The 17,211-nt window shown below is 45.1% G+C and overlaps 1 protein-coding gene across 7 annotated transcripts in view; it reads right to left on the reverse strand.

Moving 5' to 3' along the window:
- The window catches only part of sox13 (SRY-box transcription factor 13), a 144,234-nt gene that overhangs the window by 22,420 nt on the left and 104,603 nt on the right, over nt 1-17,211 (reverse strand). For 5 of the 7 annotated variants that reach the window (XM_072278795.1, XM_072278800.1, XM_072278799.1 and 2 more), the window contains exons 6-11: nt 15,056-15,124; nt 12,022-12,139; nt 8,827-8,903; nt 7,132-7,297; nt 6,618-6,704; nt 3,251-3,289 (exon numbers count right to left, since the gene is read on the reverse strand). In XM_072278795.1, the coding sequence (XP_072134896.1) occupies nt 3,251-3,289; nt 6,618-6,704; nt 7,132-7,297; nt 8,827-8,903; nt 12,022-12,139; nt 15,056-15,124 (556 nt within the window). The remainder of the gene's footprint in view (nt 1-3,250; nt 3,290-6,617; nt 6,705-7,131; nt 7,298-8,826; nt 8,904-12,021; nt 12,140-15,055; nt 15,125-17,211) is intronic. The other 2 variants (XM_072278797.1, XM_072278801.1) reach the window with 2 other exon arrangements.

The following is a 17,211-nucleotide window of genomic DNA, read 5'->3' on the forward strand; positions in this document are numbered from 1 at the left end:
AACCTGGTTTGTGAACACCGATCGCTGTCAGATTAATTTAAGAATTTTTGACTTTGCACCAGAGGAGATACTGGGGGATAAGGAGAAGAGGTGGTTACTTGGATGCAGGTCACATGTCAGCTGTCATCCAATCCAGCGCTTGGAAGGAGTGAGGGCGGGGAGACCTGCCTGCTGTTCCGTTATACGGACAGCCTCTTTCTCCTGAGGAATTGGCCCCTCGTATTAAAGGCAACACTTGGGAAAGGCACACATTGGAACGATTGGGAAGGGCTCAGGGAGGCCACGCACAAAAATCAGAGAGGGATTTCTGTCAGAAGCATGGTGGAGCAACAGGCCACTCGGCCCTTCGAGCTGGCTCTTAATCTCCCCTCCACCCTCCCTTCTATCCTCATTTAACACCCTGTTCCCTTCCCCCTCTAATTTTCCCCAGCATCCCTGACCACATAATTAGAAATTTTGATCTCTTGGTGAATGTGTGTGATTAATTAGTTGAAAAAAAAACTAACACATCAAGTTGTCATCCATCAGAAGGCAAATACATATTTAAAGGCAGAAATATAACGAAAAGAATATACAGATAACCAATGTATGCTCTTCGCATATTGGCTATATGTAAGCATCTTTCTTTGTACTCCTGCCTTTATATATCTACTGCTGGACACTGGCAGAGAGGCCAGCATTTATTGCCCATCCCTCATGACTTATAAGATGGCAGTGTAGTGATTGCTCCACTTTCATTAATTCTGTGATGTAATGGAGCTCCCTATTAGGGCTTAATGATGCTGAAGAATTGGCATGCTATATGCAAACCTGGAAGGCACTCGATTTGGGAGCAAAATTCCAGAGCAGCACCTCTCGAATCCTTCTAGGAAAGATATGGAAGGGCCACTGCAGAGGATCGTAAAAAGCTGCAGAGGGTTCTAAACTCAGCCAGCTCCATCGTGGACACCAACCTCCCCAGCACTGAGGACATCTTCAAAAGATGATGCCTCAAAAAGACAGCATCCATCATTAAGGACCCCCCCCATCACCCAGGACGTGCCCTCATCTTATTGCTACCATCAGGGAGGAGGTACAGGAGCCTGAAGACGCACACTCAAAGATTGAGGAACAGCTTCTTCCTCTCTGCCATCAGATTTCAGAATGGACAATGAACCAGCCCATGAACACTACCTCACTAATTTTACTCTCTATTTGCACTGGTTATTTAATTTAATTACATACATATATATTCACACACACATACATACACATAGTACACAAATACACTGCTGTCACAAAACAACAAATTTGACGACATACATCAGTGATATGGGACCTGATTCTGATTTAGAATTGGGAGTGGGCTGTTGTCCAGGAAGAGTTTGTCACTAAGTTTAAGAAATATTCTGTTTTAATTCAAATACTCTCGAGGTAAGGTTCCTTTGCCTGATAATACAGGGTGTTAACTCAGGAAAAGTAGACAAAATAGATCAGGAAGTGTGACTGTGAATTGTCGTCAGAAGGAGGGGTTTTAAGCAGATCCGCCCTCGAGGTCCGAGAACAATGGGAGGGAGTGTGACTACTTTAGTGAGGGTTGGAGAGGGAGAGGTGAGTTGTGTGTGCTCTTGGCTGCTGCCCAACTAAGGAAGAAGAACAGGAAGGAAATGCAGGTTCAGTGACTACGGGGACAATGAGGAAATGAGTGTGACACAGACAGGGCTGATCGGTGATGACGTCAGACTTAGAAAAATGCCAATCAGAAATCTAACTTTGTCTTGTCCTGTGTCCAAGAGTCAGAGGTCCAAATTCTTAGCGAATTGTCTCAGGTGTCCTAGAACATGGGGAAATGTCCAAAAGGAGAAAGGAAGTCAAGGCAGAGGCGTTAACTGGATCCACAGAACAAGAGTGAAATGACAGCTAACTGTCCAACATGGCCCTCAGATTCATTCTAGACCATCTCATTGTCTTCTCTGACAGAATTGGATGGTAATGAATGAGCTGTCAGAGCAGGTCGATGGTCGCTTTTGTCTTGCCTCTGGATATTGCCAAAGGAGATGAGCCGCCGCAGACATAGACAGAGAGTAGCTGCACAGACGCAACAAGTGTAGCACACCGACAGCCAGACAATTGCACACAGACAGAAAGAGAAAGACAGACGTTTAAGATGGTCAGACAGAGACAGTTGCACAGGGACAGAGACAGACACTCAGGACAGTTGGAGACAGACAGTTGCACAGGGACAGACACTACAGACGGTCAGACAGACACTCAGGACAGTCGGAGACAGGCAGTTGCACAGGGACAGGGACAGACACAGACACGACAGACAGACAGATGTGCATGGATAAGAGACGAACAACTGCTTTGCACACAATGAGCCACAGGTGCACACGCCACACGAACATGTGAGGTCATCTTGTACTGGAAATGAGAACTTAGCTTTCCATGTGTTGGAACTAGTGCTGTCTCGCACCTGCTCACTGGGATAACCAGGATAGAATGACATGCAGGAAAGGGGTAGATCCTACTGGGAAGTGGATACTGTGCACCCCTCACTCCCAGTGCCTTCTAGCTGCCACATTCGTAGCTATTTGCTCATTAACCTAATGCGGATGAAACTGAGCAATGTTGGGACCCTGCATTTATTACATTCCCTCACATCTTATGGCACTTTGGCATGTTTCTTAACAGATTTTAGACCATGGTTGGACAACTCAAAGTATCAATTCTCTTCACATAATCATCTATCTTTAGGGGTTTAATGGACCTGCTCAAACAGCAAGGGAGAATCTACATTAAATATATCTCATCGGCTCTCCACGATTACTTCTCATCTTTGCTTTGCTAGAACTCTCCTGTACAGTACTTATAAAAGCCAGAGAGAAAAGTCAAAGACTTACAGACTCAAATTTGGAGAGAGAGGAGTGTAACTGGGAAAAAATTGTGGGATCACTGCGTTTACATTTCTTCCTAATTTTCCATTCAAATGGTCACCACTGTCAGCCTATTTCCTGACTCAACTTCCTCCAGCATCACCTTTCAGCTGTTTGCCTTTTGTAAACCTGTTCCTTCTGACATTTTTTGTCCCCTACCTCCACCAACTGGGAAGGTCAGTTGGCTGTGGCGACTATTCTGCATGTGTGGGACATGAGACGACAGCCCCAACTTAATGTCTGGGGGAAGCTCTTAGCACATCACAAAAAAAGCTGCCAAACAGTCTTCTGGCTTGACATACAAGCTTAAAATGTAAAAATGAACAGTTACTGACCCCAGTGAATCCTCCAGAAAACTTCTTTACTTATCATTTCTATTAAAGAAAGGCAGTTGAAAAGGAAAGTTAGTATCCTACCAAACAAAGAGACCTGTGAAGTCCCCCACCCAATGCAGAAGCCTTTCAGTCACAGTGAAACACACAGCAAGTATCGCACTTCTGCTCAGAGTGTGGGTGCTGGATTCTGCACCTACTTAAACCCAACGCAGGTGCTTGAAGACACAATACTCTGCCCTTGGTAATTTACCAAGCATTCTGGTCACCCAGAGCACAAGAAGTGATTTGTGATTATATCAACAAGAGGAAACCTCCTCCTCCCTTGCTCAGCTATGGTTCTAAACTAGTGGGATCAGGTTCCACAGTCACGAGCCCTCACTGTCACGGGTTAGGCAGGATAGACAAAGAAGAGTAAGTAGATATTGTTTTCTTGGATTTTCAGAAGATCTTTGACAAGCTGCTGCTCATGGAGCTACCAAACAAGATAAGGGCCTGTGATACAGGAAAGACACTAGTATGGATTGAAGATAGGCAGGAGCCAAGAGTGGGAGTAAAGGATTGGCTGCAGTTGACTAGTGGCATTCTGCAGTGGTTGATGTTGGAACTGCTTGATTTCATGTTATATGACAATGATTTTGATGATGGAATTGATGGCTTTGTGGCCAAGTTTATGGGTGATACAAAGATAGGTGGATGTGGCGCATGGCCAAGTGGTTAAGGCGTTGGACTACCAATCTGAAGGTCGTGAGTTCGAGCCCCAGCCGAAGCAGTGTGTTGTGTCCTTGAGCAAGGCACTCAGCCACACACTGCTCCAGTCCACCCAGCTGAAAATGGGTACCGGCAAAATGCTGGGGGTTAATCTCGCGTTAGACTGGTGTCCTATCCAGGGGGGAGTCTCATACTCTCAGTCGCTTCACGCCACGGAAACCGGCGTAAGCACCGGCCTGATGAGCATATAAGGCTCGGGACAGACTTTAACTTAACTAAAGATAGGTGGAGGGGCAGGTAGCGTTGAGGAAGTAGGGAGATAGATTAAGAGAATGGGCAAAGAAGTGGTAGAGGGAAGTGTATGATTGTGCACTTTGGTAGAAGGAATAAAGGCATAGGCTACTTTCCATATGGGGAGAGAAAGCATAACCTCAAAATAGAAAGACGCTCTTTTAGAACAGAGAAAAGGAGGGATTTCTTTAGTCCGGTTCAATCCCAGCCTCAGACAAAGTTTGTGTGGAGTTTGCACATTCTCCCTGTGACATTGCGGGTTCCCTTAAATGTTCAGGTACCTCCCCATGTCTTGAAGACACATGGAGTGATAGGTTAATTTACTCTAGAGTGCAGGTGGATGGTAGAACTTGGGAAAATTCTACCAAATGTTACCACCCACCTTAAATTCATGATAAATGTAGGATTGGTGTGAAATGAGTAGTTGGTGTTCAGCATCGGTTACTGACCAGTGCTTGGGGGAAGGGCCTGGTTCCATGTTGTATCTCTTTATGACTCAGTGACATATGGGTCAGTGATTTCACTAGCCACTGAAAATTGCCCCTAGCATGGATGAGGTGGGATATGGTAATGGGAGAAAATTGGAATTAGTGTTAGATGATGCTTAATGTTCAGCATAGACTCAGTGGGCTGAAGGGCCTGTTACTGTATGGCCATGAGTATGACACGGACCACGCACTCTGGACGGGGAAAGGCAAGCATTGAAAGATGCCATGGAGAATGCAAAGCGTTTATTTTCACATGGAAATAAAGGCAAGGAAGTGGCCAGCCTCCAGTATAGTGCGGAGTTTGTTCCCACACCAGGAACAATAATCTACAAGAGTGTTTGTCAAACAAAACTGCCCATTGAACTGCGCCAGTACGACCTACTGTGCAAGAAAACCGAAAATGGTGGAAGCACTCTTCTGCATGTTCTATGTAACAGAGGATGGAGGAGATTTACCAGGATGAATCCCAAAATGAAATGTTGCAGGTATGAGCAGAGACTGGACAGCTTAGGTTTGTTTCTCTTGCAGCAGAGATGCTCTAGGGCGGACTCGACTGAGGTGTATAAGACTATGCGAGGCATAGAGAAAGTAGATTGTAGGAAACCTTTCCCCGTGGCAGGTGTGTCTAGAGGGCACAGGTTTAAGGTGAGAAGCAGGAGAGTTATAGGGGTCTTGAGGAAAATATTCTTCATTCTGAAATGTGGTGCTTGAAAAGGTGGTGGAGGCAGATGCGTTCACAACATTGGATGAGAGCCACACACAGACTCTTCAGCCCATCTATCCCATGCTGACCAAACTGTCCATCCAGTTAAGTCTGGCTTGTTAGCACTTAAAATATAAAGCACTACAGCATAGTACAAGCCCTTTGGCCCACAATGTTGCGTCTATCTGTTAACCTGCTCTGAGATCAATTTAACCCTTCCCTCCTACAAAATCCTCCATTTTTCTATCATTCATAAGAGTTTCTTAAATGCCCCTAATGTATCTGCCTCTACTGCCAACACCCTGGCCAGGTCTTCCATGCACTCACTGTTCTCTGTAAAGAACTTGCCTCTGACACCGCCCCGCCCCAACTCTGTCCTCCAGTCACTTTAAAAATATGCCTCCCCAGGGATTAGCCATTTCCACTTTTGGAAACAGCATTTAGCTATCAACTCCATCTATGTCTCTGAATCATCCCATACACTTATTGGTCCAGTTTCCTTCCAATTAACGTGTCCAACTGTCTTTTAAAAGTTGTTATTGTAGTTGCCTCAACCACTTCTTGTGGCAGCTCATTCTACAAACATATCACCCCTCATGTAAAAAAAACATCTGAATGAGGGCATGAATTGTCAAAGCCAACAAGTCTACAAAGCAAGTACTGGAAAATGGGAACATGGAAAGTGTGCTGTGTGCCCAGTACATCACGGGTAAAGCCCTCCCAGCCATTGAGGACGTCTACATGAAACGCTGTTGTTACAAAGCAGCATCCATCATCAGAGATCCTCAACACCCAGGCCAGGCTCTTTTCTTGCTGCTGCCATCAGGTAGAAGGTACAAGAATCTCAGGACTTGCACCACCAGGTTCAAGAACAGTTACTACCACTCAATTGTTAGGCTTTTGACCAAAAAACGATAAGCACACTCACTTGGAGTTCCCACATCCAATGATCTCACTTTAAGGACATATTACCTTGTTATCTCATGATCTCGTTATTTATTGCCATTTATTTATATTTGCATTCGCACAGTTTGTTGTCTCCTGCACTCTGGCTGATCTTTCATTGATCCTGTTTACAGTTACTATTCTATAGATTTGCTGAGTATGCCCACAGGAAAATGAGTCTCAGGGTTTTATGTGGTGACATATATACATATACTCTGATAATAAAATTTACCTTGAGCTATTATAGTTATGGATGTGGCGGCCTCTAGGATTCTATGATCCACAGGCGGTTCTTCAGATCTAAAGCATTTGGCTGAATCTTCAAGCAGCAAAAAAGTTACAGGTAACAGAATAAATATTAATATGCTCTTACTGTGCTATAGGCACAGTAGCGTAATAGCACAACATTTTACAGCGCTAACCGGTGATCAACGATTGGGGCTCAATTCCCACCACTGCCAGTAAAGAGTTTGCACGTTCTCCTTGTGATCGCAGGCCTGGGTTTCCTCCGGGTGTGCCGGTTTTCTCCCACGTTACAAAGACGTGCCGTTTGGGTCAGTGAGTCGTGGGCATATTTTTAGCACCAAAAGTGCGACAACCCTTGCGGGCTGTCCAGTACAATCCTCTCTGATTTAACACATTTCACTGTAGCTGCCGATGCAGATATAACCAATCTAATCTAATCTAATATAATAAAATATGCCTTCCTCCAGACCAGCAGAATCAGAAGGTTGAAGGCAAGTTACCTCTGGTTAACAAGGATGACGGTGTGCTCGGTTGCAGCTCCGATGCGACTGCAAAGTTGGAAGGTGAGGGACCTCTCCTGTGTTTAGCCTGTGGAGGTGACGGAGACTTTGAAACGTCTCCTCCTTTAGACTTGGCGGTCAGATTCAGTGGCTGGGATGCTTCCTCCTAAAGCCAGGAGCAATTAAAGAGGAAAGATCAGATTTTCTAACCAAGGTCAAGTTACTCATTGTCCCCCACTCTCAACGGATGCTCGAAAGCCGAGCGGAGCTGGTAGAATCTGAAGCGACAAACAGTCTCCTGGAGGAACTCAGTGGGTCGAGCAGCATCTGTGGGGAAAGAGAATTAGGTCAAAGCCTGGAGCAGATTTTCAATCTGAAGCATTGACAGCTCTTGCTCCCCCACAGATGCCACATGACCCCTTGAGTTCCTCTGGAAGACTGCTTGTTGGCGCAGCTTTTCATTAGTCACTCTGCTAGTGCCGAGTACCATTGGTAGTTGGGTCATAATAAAGGGACAGATAGAGCTTCAATCAAAGAAAGAGATTACCAGCATTCGTGCTCCTCACCAAGAAGGTTGGGCAAGGGAAGGATGAATAAAGCAGTCAGATTAGAATAATCCTTTTACACAGGTCAGTCAAGATGGCGCCGAGGTGTGGTCTACGTTGAGGTTGAGGGTCAGACTTGGGTGTTTTTTTTTAGGTTCATGGCGATGGTTTCGGGGACTGACAGGACAATTAGGGGTCAGGTTTGGGTTTAGGCAGAGATGTGGAAGCAGTAGAGGTTCGGGCAGAATCTCAGCTTCCATTCTGCGCTCAGAGTTTGCAGGCCGGTGTGAGGTGGACATGTGAGGAAGGACATCCATGGACAGGTGTCGAGCTGACGAGCACTACGGTCGAAGTCCAATGAGAAGAAGGACCCTAGTCCGGCGAGACCCTCCCAGGTCGGCAGTTCCCGGGACTGGAGGTCCTTGTGGGCCAGACAGCTTCTAGGTACGTAACTTGGCGAATCTGGAGTCCGAGGCCTGGTAGATTGTGGAATTCGGGAAGGGGAGCACACACCAATCTTCATTGAGCAGTCAGCAGTAGCAAGTGTGAGCAGCTTCGAACTCCTGGGCGTCAGCATTTCAGATGATCTATCCTGGGGCCAACATGGTGATTCCATCATAAAGACAGCAGGCCTGTGGTGAGTCTTCATTAGGAGTTTGAGGCCACTCTAGCAGATTTCTACAGCCATACTGTGGAGAGCATTCTGACTGGTTGCATCACTGTCTGGTATGGAGGTTCCAATGCACTGGATTGGAAGAGGCAGCAAGGAGTTGTGGTCTCAGCCGGTTCCATCACGGCACAAGCCTCCCTATCATTGAGGACATCTTCGAAAGGAGGTATGTCAAGGCGGCAGTATCCGTCATAAGTACGCTCACCATTGAGGACATGCCCTCTTCTTACTTCTGCTGTCAAGGAGGAGATACAGAAGCCTGAAGACACACATTCAATATTCTAGGCACAGCTTCGCCATCAGATCTTTGAATGGTCCACGAACCAATGAACAACATCTCTTTTGCACTATTTACTTAAGTTATTTCTTATTGCATTTTTAAATTTTTTAATACCTTGCTCCGCACTCCTCCTGCAAAACAATAAATGTTATGACACGTCAGTGACAATAAACGGGATTCTAATTCCCCGCCTCATTTACCTGAGAGTGTGCAGGGCTCGGCCCTGGCGTCCTCCTGGCTCCAGGGGGAGTTGGCAACAACTGCATGTTATAGTCACCTGGCAGGTGGAGTGGGAAAAAAAATCAAATCAAAAATTAGAACTTGCATAAACAAGTGATAGAGACCCCAGACAATCAAACGTTAAAGTAAAAACTTTGTCAGCTGTGCATTCTGTCTTCAATTCTCTCCACTTTTGAAGACACCAAGTGAGAGCTTCCTGAGCAAAGCCAACCCCCCAACCTCTGTAGTTTACACCATACCCACCGACTGAATTCCACCATCAAGTGAGCTCTGTAATCTCCAAACATTCGCTTAGGAGAATAAAACAGAGCCATGGCATATCCAGAGACTGTAAAGTGGCTGGTAAAATGGGAATGTGGAGATTTTGAACGTTTGGCCAATCTGTTAATGAAGGGAGTTAATACACACTTCAGATAAACTGAAGACTTGTAAAGTCTTCTGTTCTGCCCCACCCCCAATGTTTTATCTTCTGGCTCATGGTGGGGTGGGGGGGCACTATAAATCATTCTGTGGCCATCAGGGCAGGGGTGGAGGAAGTGGGGGATTGAGACACAGAGTCATATAGTTCGAAAACTGTCCCTTTGACCCAAATAGTCCATGCTAACCAGGGTTCCCATTTAAACTTCACTTGTCCTGTATTCCTCTAAGAATATAGGAAAAATGGAGTTTAAATGGGAACCTTGGTTACTGGGACCCCAGGTTACTAACCTGGGGTCCTCAGTTAATGATAAAGATCCATGGCATAAAAAATATTGGGAACCCCTTTTCTAAACCTTCCTATCCATGTACCTGTCCAAGTATCTTTTAAGTATTAACATATCTGCCTGAACCAATTCTTCTGGAACCATATTCCATGTATGGAACACCCCCTAGGATAAAAAAAAGTTATCCCACAGGTTCCTATCAAATCTCTCCCCTCTCTTCCTAAACCTGTGTATTCTAGTTCTTGATTCCCTAACACTGGGGAAAAGACTGTGCACATTTAACCTATCTATGCCCCTATAGAACAGACGTTAGTTCTGGCCTGATATCCTTTGCCCATCAGTTTTATGCTGGTTTAACTAGTGTAGTGATTACTTGAAAATAAACCAAAACCACTGAGAGAACGGGTGTGGGAATTGATACTGTGTGACCTGCTTTCAAGTAACTGAGTTTCAAGTCAAAAAAAAGTACATTCGATGCTTTATTACGAAACCAACAAATATGAGCGATCTTGCAGCGATAAAAACTCATGAAACTAAAACTAGCAATATAGAGAAATAAGAGTAACTAGTGTTCAAATTAGTGTAATTTGCAAAATAAATGGTCAACAAAAAATATCATGCCCCGCTCACTCCCTCAAGCTAAACTGAACCAACTAACTTACACAAAGCGTGAATATGTAACTGTACTCGTTCGATTCTACCATGCCCCAACCACGTGACAGATTACCCATAATAAACACACAACACCAAATACAATACAGATACATGGCTCCTACAACTAGATTTTATTCGGATGAAGGTCTTTGACTTGAGATAGTAACTCCTCTTAACACTGTGATCTGACCTGCCAAATATTCCCAGCGTTTTCTGTTTTTATTCTCACTGTGACAAAGGTGACAAAGTCCTCAAATGTTTATACACACACACACACACGCGCACAAACACACACCTACACACAGATGCGTGCACACACACACACTTTTTGCATAGTAAATCACTCCAGGGGTGCCCACAGGATCACCACTAACCAAGCACCGAGAACAGATTGAGCAGATTGGTTTTAACAGGCAAGAATGAGGGGCAAGGAGGCAGGATGGGACTTGGGTTGCTATAGGATATAGGGGATGTACAAAAGGCCAGAGATGAGAGAACGTGCTCCAGCCAGGTCTTGGCATATCGAACCACATTTAAGTCTGGGCTGAGAAGTGACAAATTACTCCTATACCATGGAAATGCTGGGCTATGTCCATCCCCAGCAAAAAGGACTCTAGCTCCCTACTACTTCCATTCATTAGCTGCCAGGTATACAAAATTATCATGGGCATAGATAGATAGGACAGACAGTAGGAAACCTCTTCCTGTAAATGAGGAAGGGATCTGAGGTGGATTTCATATCACATAAAGGGTACTTGGACTCTGGAATGCACTGTCTAGGTGTGTTTCACTGAATTTCATGAGCTTCTTTCTACATCAGTACATGAAATTCCAAGGCATAGAAGGCTTCAACCAAGAATTGGTCAATAGGATTAGTATTGTGTGGTGGGGTAGATGTATGTCTCTACCAAAGGAGATGTAAGGTGCTCCTCCGCTAGCCTGCACTAGCCTGCAGGTTACTCTGAGGCAAAGTGTATCACTTGCTTAGCCCCCCCCCCCCCCCCCACCGATCAGGGTCCATGAAGCCATGGGAGCAGGAGGTGGATGGTCGTATGAGCAGCCGGTGCACATCACAAGTCCTGGTTATGCCAGGCAGACAATCTCTGACGTGTATTGATAACGTTTGAGGTGACCCGTCTTGTAAAGACACTGCCCAGAAGGCGGCAATGGCAAACCACTTCTGCAGAAGAATTTGCCAAAAACAATCATGGTCATGGAAAGATCTGTTTGCCCACGTCATACAACACGATGCATAATGATGATAGATTAATATAGAACCACCTCCGACTCCTGAATCATCATCCCACCCTTCAAAACCCATCTGCTCACCTTTCTTTGTTCTCAATGCTTGGTTAGTGGTGTCCTGTCAATGCCTTCGAAGCAATTTACTATGCAAAAAGACGTGTGTGTGTGTGTAAAAACTTCATACAACTGAGTTTACTGTATGTTCCAAAGGATATAATCTTAGCCTAGTTGCACAAACATGAGAAAGTCTGCAGATTTTGTGTGTGTTGCTTTGCCTAGTTCAATCTTTTTAAACTTAAAAACCATCAGCAAAGACAACATCCTCCATATCCTCTCATTTCTCTTGAGTACTCAGAACTGAACACAATATCCTAGATGGGATGATCCTGGAGCCTTACTCAGTTCAGTACCTGCCTCAGTTTCACACAGCAACAGTCATGTACAGTACAATTATTGATTAGATGGCTGAACATCCATTCTCAATGGAGATTACCTACTGGTGTCAGGCCTTTGTTAAACCAACAGCTCCACACGAGACCAAAAGCTACTTACCTGGCTTACAGGAAAGCCCTGGCTGCATTGGGAGACCCATCTGGGGATCACTGGTGACAGGGAGAGGCTGAGGACTATGAGGGAAGGCTGGGATCATCACAAAAGGCAGGTTAACTTGCTGAAAGGCAAGATATTCCATGTTTAATTAAATTGTAAATATATTGCAACTAATAATTTTGCAATAAAGTTACACAATAATCAATGCCACTGTTGATAAAATACTGAAAAACTACATTTCTGAAGTCTATAATCATCTTAGCAGGAAGCACCAAACATCACATCACAGCTAAAGAAAGTATTGGTTCTGCTGTGTTCACCCACAGAATGGTGCCACACAGACAAGAGTATCCATTTTCTCCATCCATAGGGCGGGGTTTGTCCTTGATGATTCTGCCTGCGTGGTACTTCAGGCCAAAATTAGCCTTGCTCAGATTTGCACTCGAGGGAAAATGAGTCCAAATTCAGATCAGTCAGAATCTTATTGAATGGTGGAAGGTGCAGGTGGGGTCCTGGTTTCTGGTGGAAGACATGGTTAAAACTGACTTTTCTTCTCCCCGAATGATCACTAGGGAATCAGGGAAGTTCGTATGACAAACCAATGGTTGTAGGACCAGGGCTGCCAAGACTTGCTTTTCATTCCTAGTTTCGCTGGTTAACTGCATTTAAATTTGCCGTGATGGGATTTGACACCCATTCGCTTGGTCACCTGGATTACCAGCTCATTACTATGACAGCACAATTAATACTATCTCACTATTTTTGCTCTCCTTTTGCAGAACTAATTGAATTGAACTTATATATACATACAGTACTGTGCAAAAGTCTTCGGCGTGTATATATAGCTAGGCTGCCTAAGACTTTTGCACAGTAATGTATTTGTCAACGTGGAGCGGAGAGCGAGTTTATAAATCCGGTGGGAGCAAAGGATGTTGGGAATGGCCAGGGTGAAGCTCCGTGGGAGGGGTGTTGGACAGGTGGCAGAAGAGTGCTGGGGGGAGGGGGAGGGTGTGGCATGGGTACAGACACACCTAGCCATGAGAGACCAGGCAAGGTAATTTGATTCCAAACGATTGGTTTATTGAGCATAACAGAATGTCTCTCGTGCTTCCTGCTCCCTCCCCTTTCCCAACCATGAATCCACTCTCCCTTCCCACTCTCAGTCCACAATAGAGACCCACATCAGAATCAGGGTTATCATCACTCATTTATGTCATGAAATTTGTTTTTTTTTGCAACAGCGGTACAGTGCAATAGATAAAATTACTCACAATACTGTGCAAAAATCTTCAGCTCCCCGCCTGTGCACGTGCCTGATTTTAACACAGTACTGTATATTCCATTATTCCATTGCTCTCTCCTGCTGCTGCTAAACAACAAATTTCAGTGATAATAACCCTGATCCTGATTCTGTTACTGTACAGAATTCTTTAACACAGGTCACTTGATGGATCAGAAACATGGGAGAATCTGCGGATGCAACACACACTAAATTCTGGAGGAACTCAGCAGGCCCTCTCTCACGTTATCCCCTCCGTCTGATGCTCCTGCCTCTTCCCTTTTTTCTAAGGTCTTCTATCATCTCCTCTCAGATTCCCCTCCTCCAGCCCTTTATCTCGTTCATCAATCAACTTCCCAGCTCTTTACTTCACCCCCACTGTCTCTCCCAGCTTCAGCTGTCACCTGTCACCTTGTACTTCATTCCCTCCCCCTACCTTCTTACTTTGACTTCTTCCCTTCCTTTCCAGTCCTGATGAAGGGTCTCGGACCAGAACGTCGACTGTTTACTCTTTTCCATAGATGCTGCCTGGCCTGCTGAGTTCCTCCAGCATTCTGTGTATGTGACACCTGATTGGTATCTCATCATAGAGTGAAGTGGTCTTGATTAAATGATTCAGATTGGAAAGTTAGAAGTAACTCTTTATTGGCAACTCTTTGTAAGTATCAAATCACAGGTAGCATTAATGCCACGAGCATCAGATAATCTCAGGGTGCAAGAACTCAGCAAGATCTACCAGGGAAAGTAGTACAGCCCTATATTTCATTGTAGAGTTGGTAGATGATCTGGTGGCGGTTAAGTGATCTTTGACTTTATTTAGCTCGCTCCCAACAACGGATCCTGAAGCAAATCAAAAGGAAGTCTCATAGAACATGGTATGGGCCTACTCCATGATAATCTCTCACGCCTACACAGCCCATAACCCTCCACTTTTCTTTCACCCATGTGCATATCTAAAAGTCTCATCAATGTCTCTGATGTATCAGCCTTGACCATCATCCCCAGCAGTGCATTCTAGGCACTTACCTTATGTAAAAAACCTGCCTCTGACATCTCCCCTAAACTTTCCTCCACTCAAGTTAAAAGGATGTTATCTGGTATTAGCGATCTCCACCCCAGAAAAAGGAACTCTATCTACACCAATTATTACCTTTCAAGGTGCATCTCATCCTCCTTCACTCCAAAGAGAAAAGACCTAGGTCTCTCAGCCTTTCCACATAAAACATGCTCTCTAATCCAGGCAGCACCCCAGTAAGTCTCTCTCTAAAGCTTCCACACTCTTCCTATAATGAAGCGACTAGAACTGAACACAATAGCCCAAGTGTGGGCTAACCGGAGTTTTATAGATCTGCAAATTACCTCGTGGCTCTTGAACTCAATCCCCTGACCAATGAAGGCTAACATATGCCTTCTTAACCACCCTATCCACAACTGTGGCAACTTTAAGTAACAGATGAACAATGGCTGTGCATTAGATCAAATGGACAGGAGGCTGAAAACTAAGGGAACTGGAAACCCTACAATTTGTGGTCAAGAGGCTCATCAGACTATAGTTTCCAGCTTGCAACATACAGAAGCATTACCTGCATGTTCCATGCAGGGACTGTCTGGCTGCAGGACCAGAGTTTGTGGACGGGTGCCCAGGGTTCTGCGACTTCCATTGTCTAGAGTGCAGGGAGGTACAAAAGGTGTGTGGAAGCCTAATTCAGCAGTTTCTCGGGGACTCTTGCGTCAAGCAGTTACTGGCTGGTCTCTTACCTGGATCTGCTGCTGGAGAAGGTTAATCTTGTGCTGCTGTTGGATGAGTTGCTGCTGTTGCCTGGCGATCTGTGATGGAGGAAAAAATGGAGATTTTACCTCTCAACGCTTTAGCAAAGTTGGTCGAGGCATATACACTAGCAGGATACTCAGGAGAACCTGCGTGTCACTTCAAAATCTGCCGTGGGATTCTGACCAAGGAAGTACAAGCCTTTGCGGATTCTGTGGGGGCCAGAATAGATGAGGACTAGAGGCCTTATTTCCTGAATGACGCTAGTAAACCAGGCTCCTTTTTCCCTTGGAAAAACACCTTCCTCCCCCCTTCAAAAAGAGGGGGGGGTCAAGCCTAGATTCAGCCAATTCCATCTGCACAAGTAGTATCTACAGTTTATTTGCATTGTTATTATTTCACTTTTTTTTCTTGCTCAAGGCACTGTGTAATGATTTTACCTCAACAGTATGCAAGACAAGCTGTCCAATGTATCTTGGTATATGTGACATTAATAAACTAAACCCGGTCTTCAAGAAATGGGACAAGAAGGCAGCATCCATCATCAAGGACCTTCAATCCCCAGGACATCATCTCTTCTCATTACTACCAGCAGGGAGGAGGTACAAGAGCCTGAAGATGCACACTCAAAGTTCTAGGAACAGCCTCTTCACCTCCAGTATCAGATTTCCGAAGATTCACAATTCAAATTTACTTATCACATGTACATCAAAGTATAGAGTAAAATGCACCATTTGTGTCAACAACCAACATGCCTAAGTGCCGCCATACACTTTGGCACCAACACAGCACGCCCAACATTGCTTGGCAGAGCAACACAGAACACAACAAGAATGGTCCGTGAATCCATGGACACTACCTCACTATTCCTCGTTTGCACTCATTTATAATTGTAACTTATAGTATTTTTACGTCTTGCACTCTCCTGCTGCCACAAAACAACAAACTTCACAATTTATGTCAGTGTTAGTAAACCTGAGACACAGGGCAGATGTTCATAAGACCAAAAAACACAGAAGAAGAATTAGGCCATTCAGCCTGTTGAGTCTCCTCAGTCACTTCAGTACAGCTCACTTACTATTCTCCTCATCTCCATTCTCCAGCTTTCTCCCTGTAAACTTTGATGCTCTTACTAAAATTGAAAGATGGGATGGGTTTGAGGGACCAAGTGGCCTACTCTTCTCCAATTTTATTTAGCTGGTGTCTGTAGAGCACTGAGCCCATAGCAGATCACAGGGTTCACCGACTTTCCCCATAACCCAAGCAACACACACAAAATGCTGGTGGAACGCAGCAGGCCAGGCAGCATCTATAGGAAGAGGTACGGTCGACGTTTCAAGTCAGGACTCTTCACCAGGACTAACTGAAAGAAGAGCTAGTAAGAGATTCGAAAGTGGGAGGGGGAGGGGGAGATCCGAAATGATAGAAGAAGACAGGAGGGGGAGGGATGAAGCCAAGAGCTGGGAAGTTGATTGGCAAAAGGGATACAAGGCTGGAGAAAGGGGGAGTATCAATTTCCCCCGGGATCAATAAAGTATGACTATGACTATGATCATGGGACGGAAGGCCTTGGAAGAAAGAAAGGGGAAGGGGAGCACCAGAGGAAGATGGAGAACAGGCAAGGAGTTATTGTGAGAGGGAAAGAGATAAATAAATAAATAAATAAATAGGGATGGGGTAAGTCAGGGCGGAGGGGCATTAACAGAAGTGTTTGCGTTCCCCATAGCCTATTTTCCTTTCATTCCCATCCTTGTTCCCTCAAAATTTTACCATCCATCTAACCGCGAGACACTGTACCCTGACTAATTATCCCAAAAACCTGCCCATCTTTGGGATGTGAGAGGAAATTAGAGAAGGTGGAGGAAATGCCCTGTGTTCACAAGAGACTGTGTGGACTCCACATCGGGAACACCAGAGGTCAGGATCGAACCCGGCTCTCTGGCACCATGAGGCAGCAGCCCTACCCGCTGCTGCACTGTGCAGATGCTGTAAATCTGAAACAAAATCAGAATCTGCTGGAAGAACTCAGCAGATCAAGCAGCATTGATGGGAGGAGAAACAGGTCGATGTTTCAAGGTTGAAGAACCCTCACCTTCAATTCAGACATCGATCACACCCTTGTTGACCTCGCTCTCCTATGGCTGTC

Source organism: Mobula birostris, chromosome 14 (genome assembly GCF_030028105.1).
Source record: "Mobula birostris isolate sMobBir1 chromosome 14, sMobBir1.hap1, whole genome shotgun sequence".
NCBI lineage: Eukaryota > Metazoa > Chordata > Chondrichthyes > Myliobatiformes > Myliobatidae > Mobula > Mobula birostris.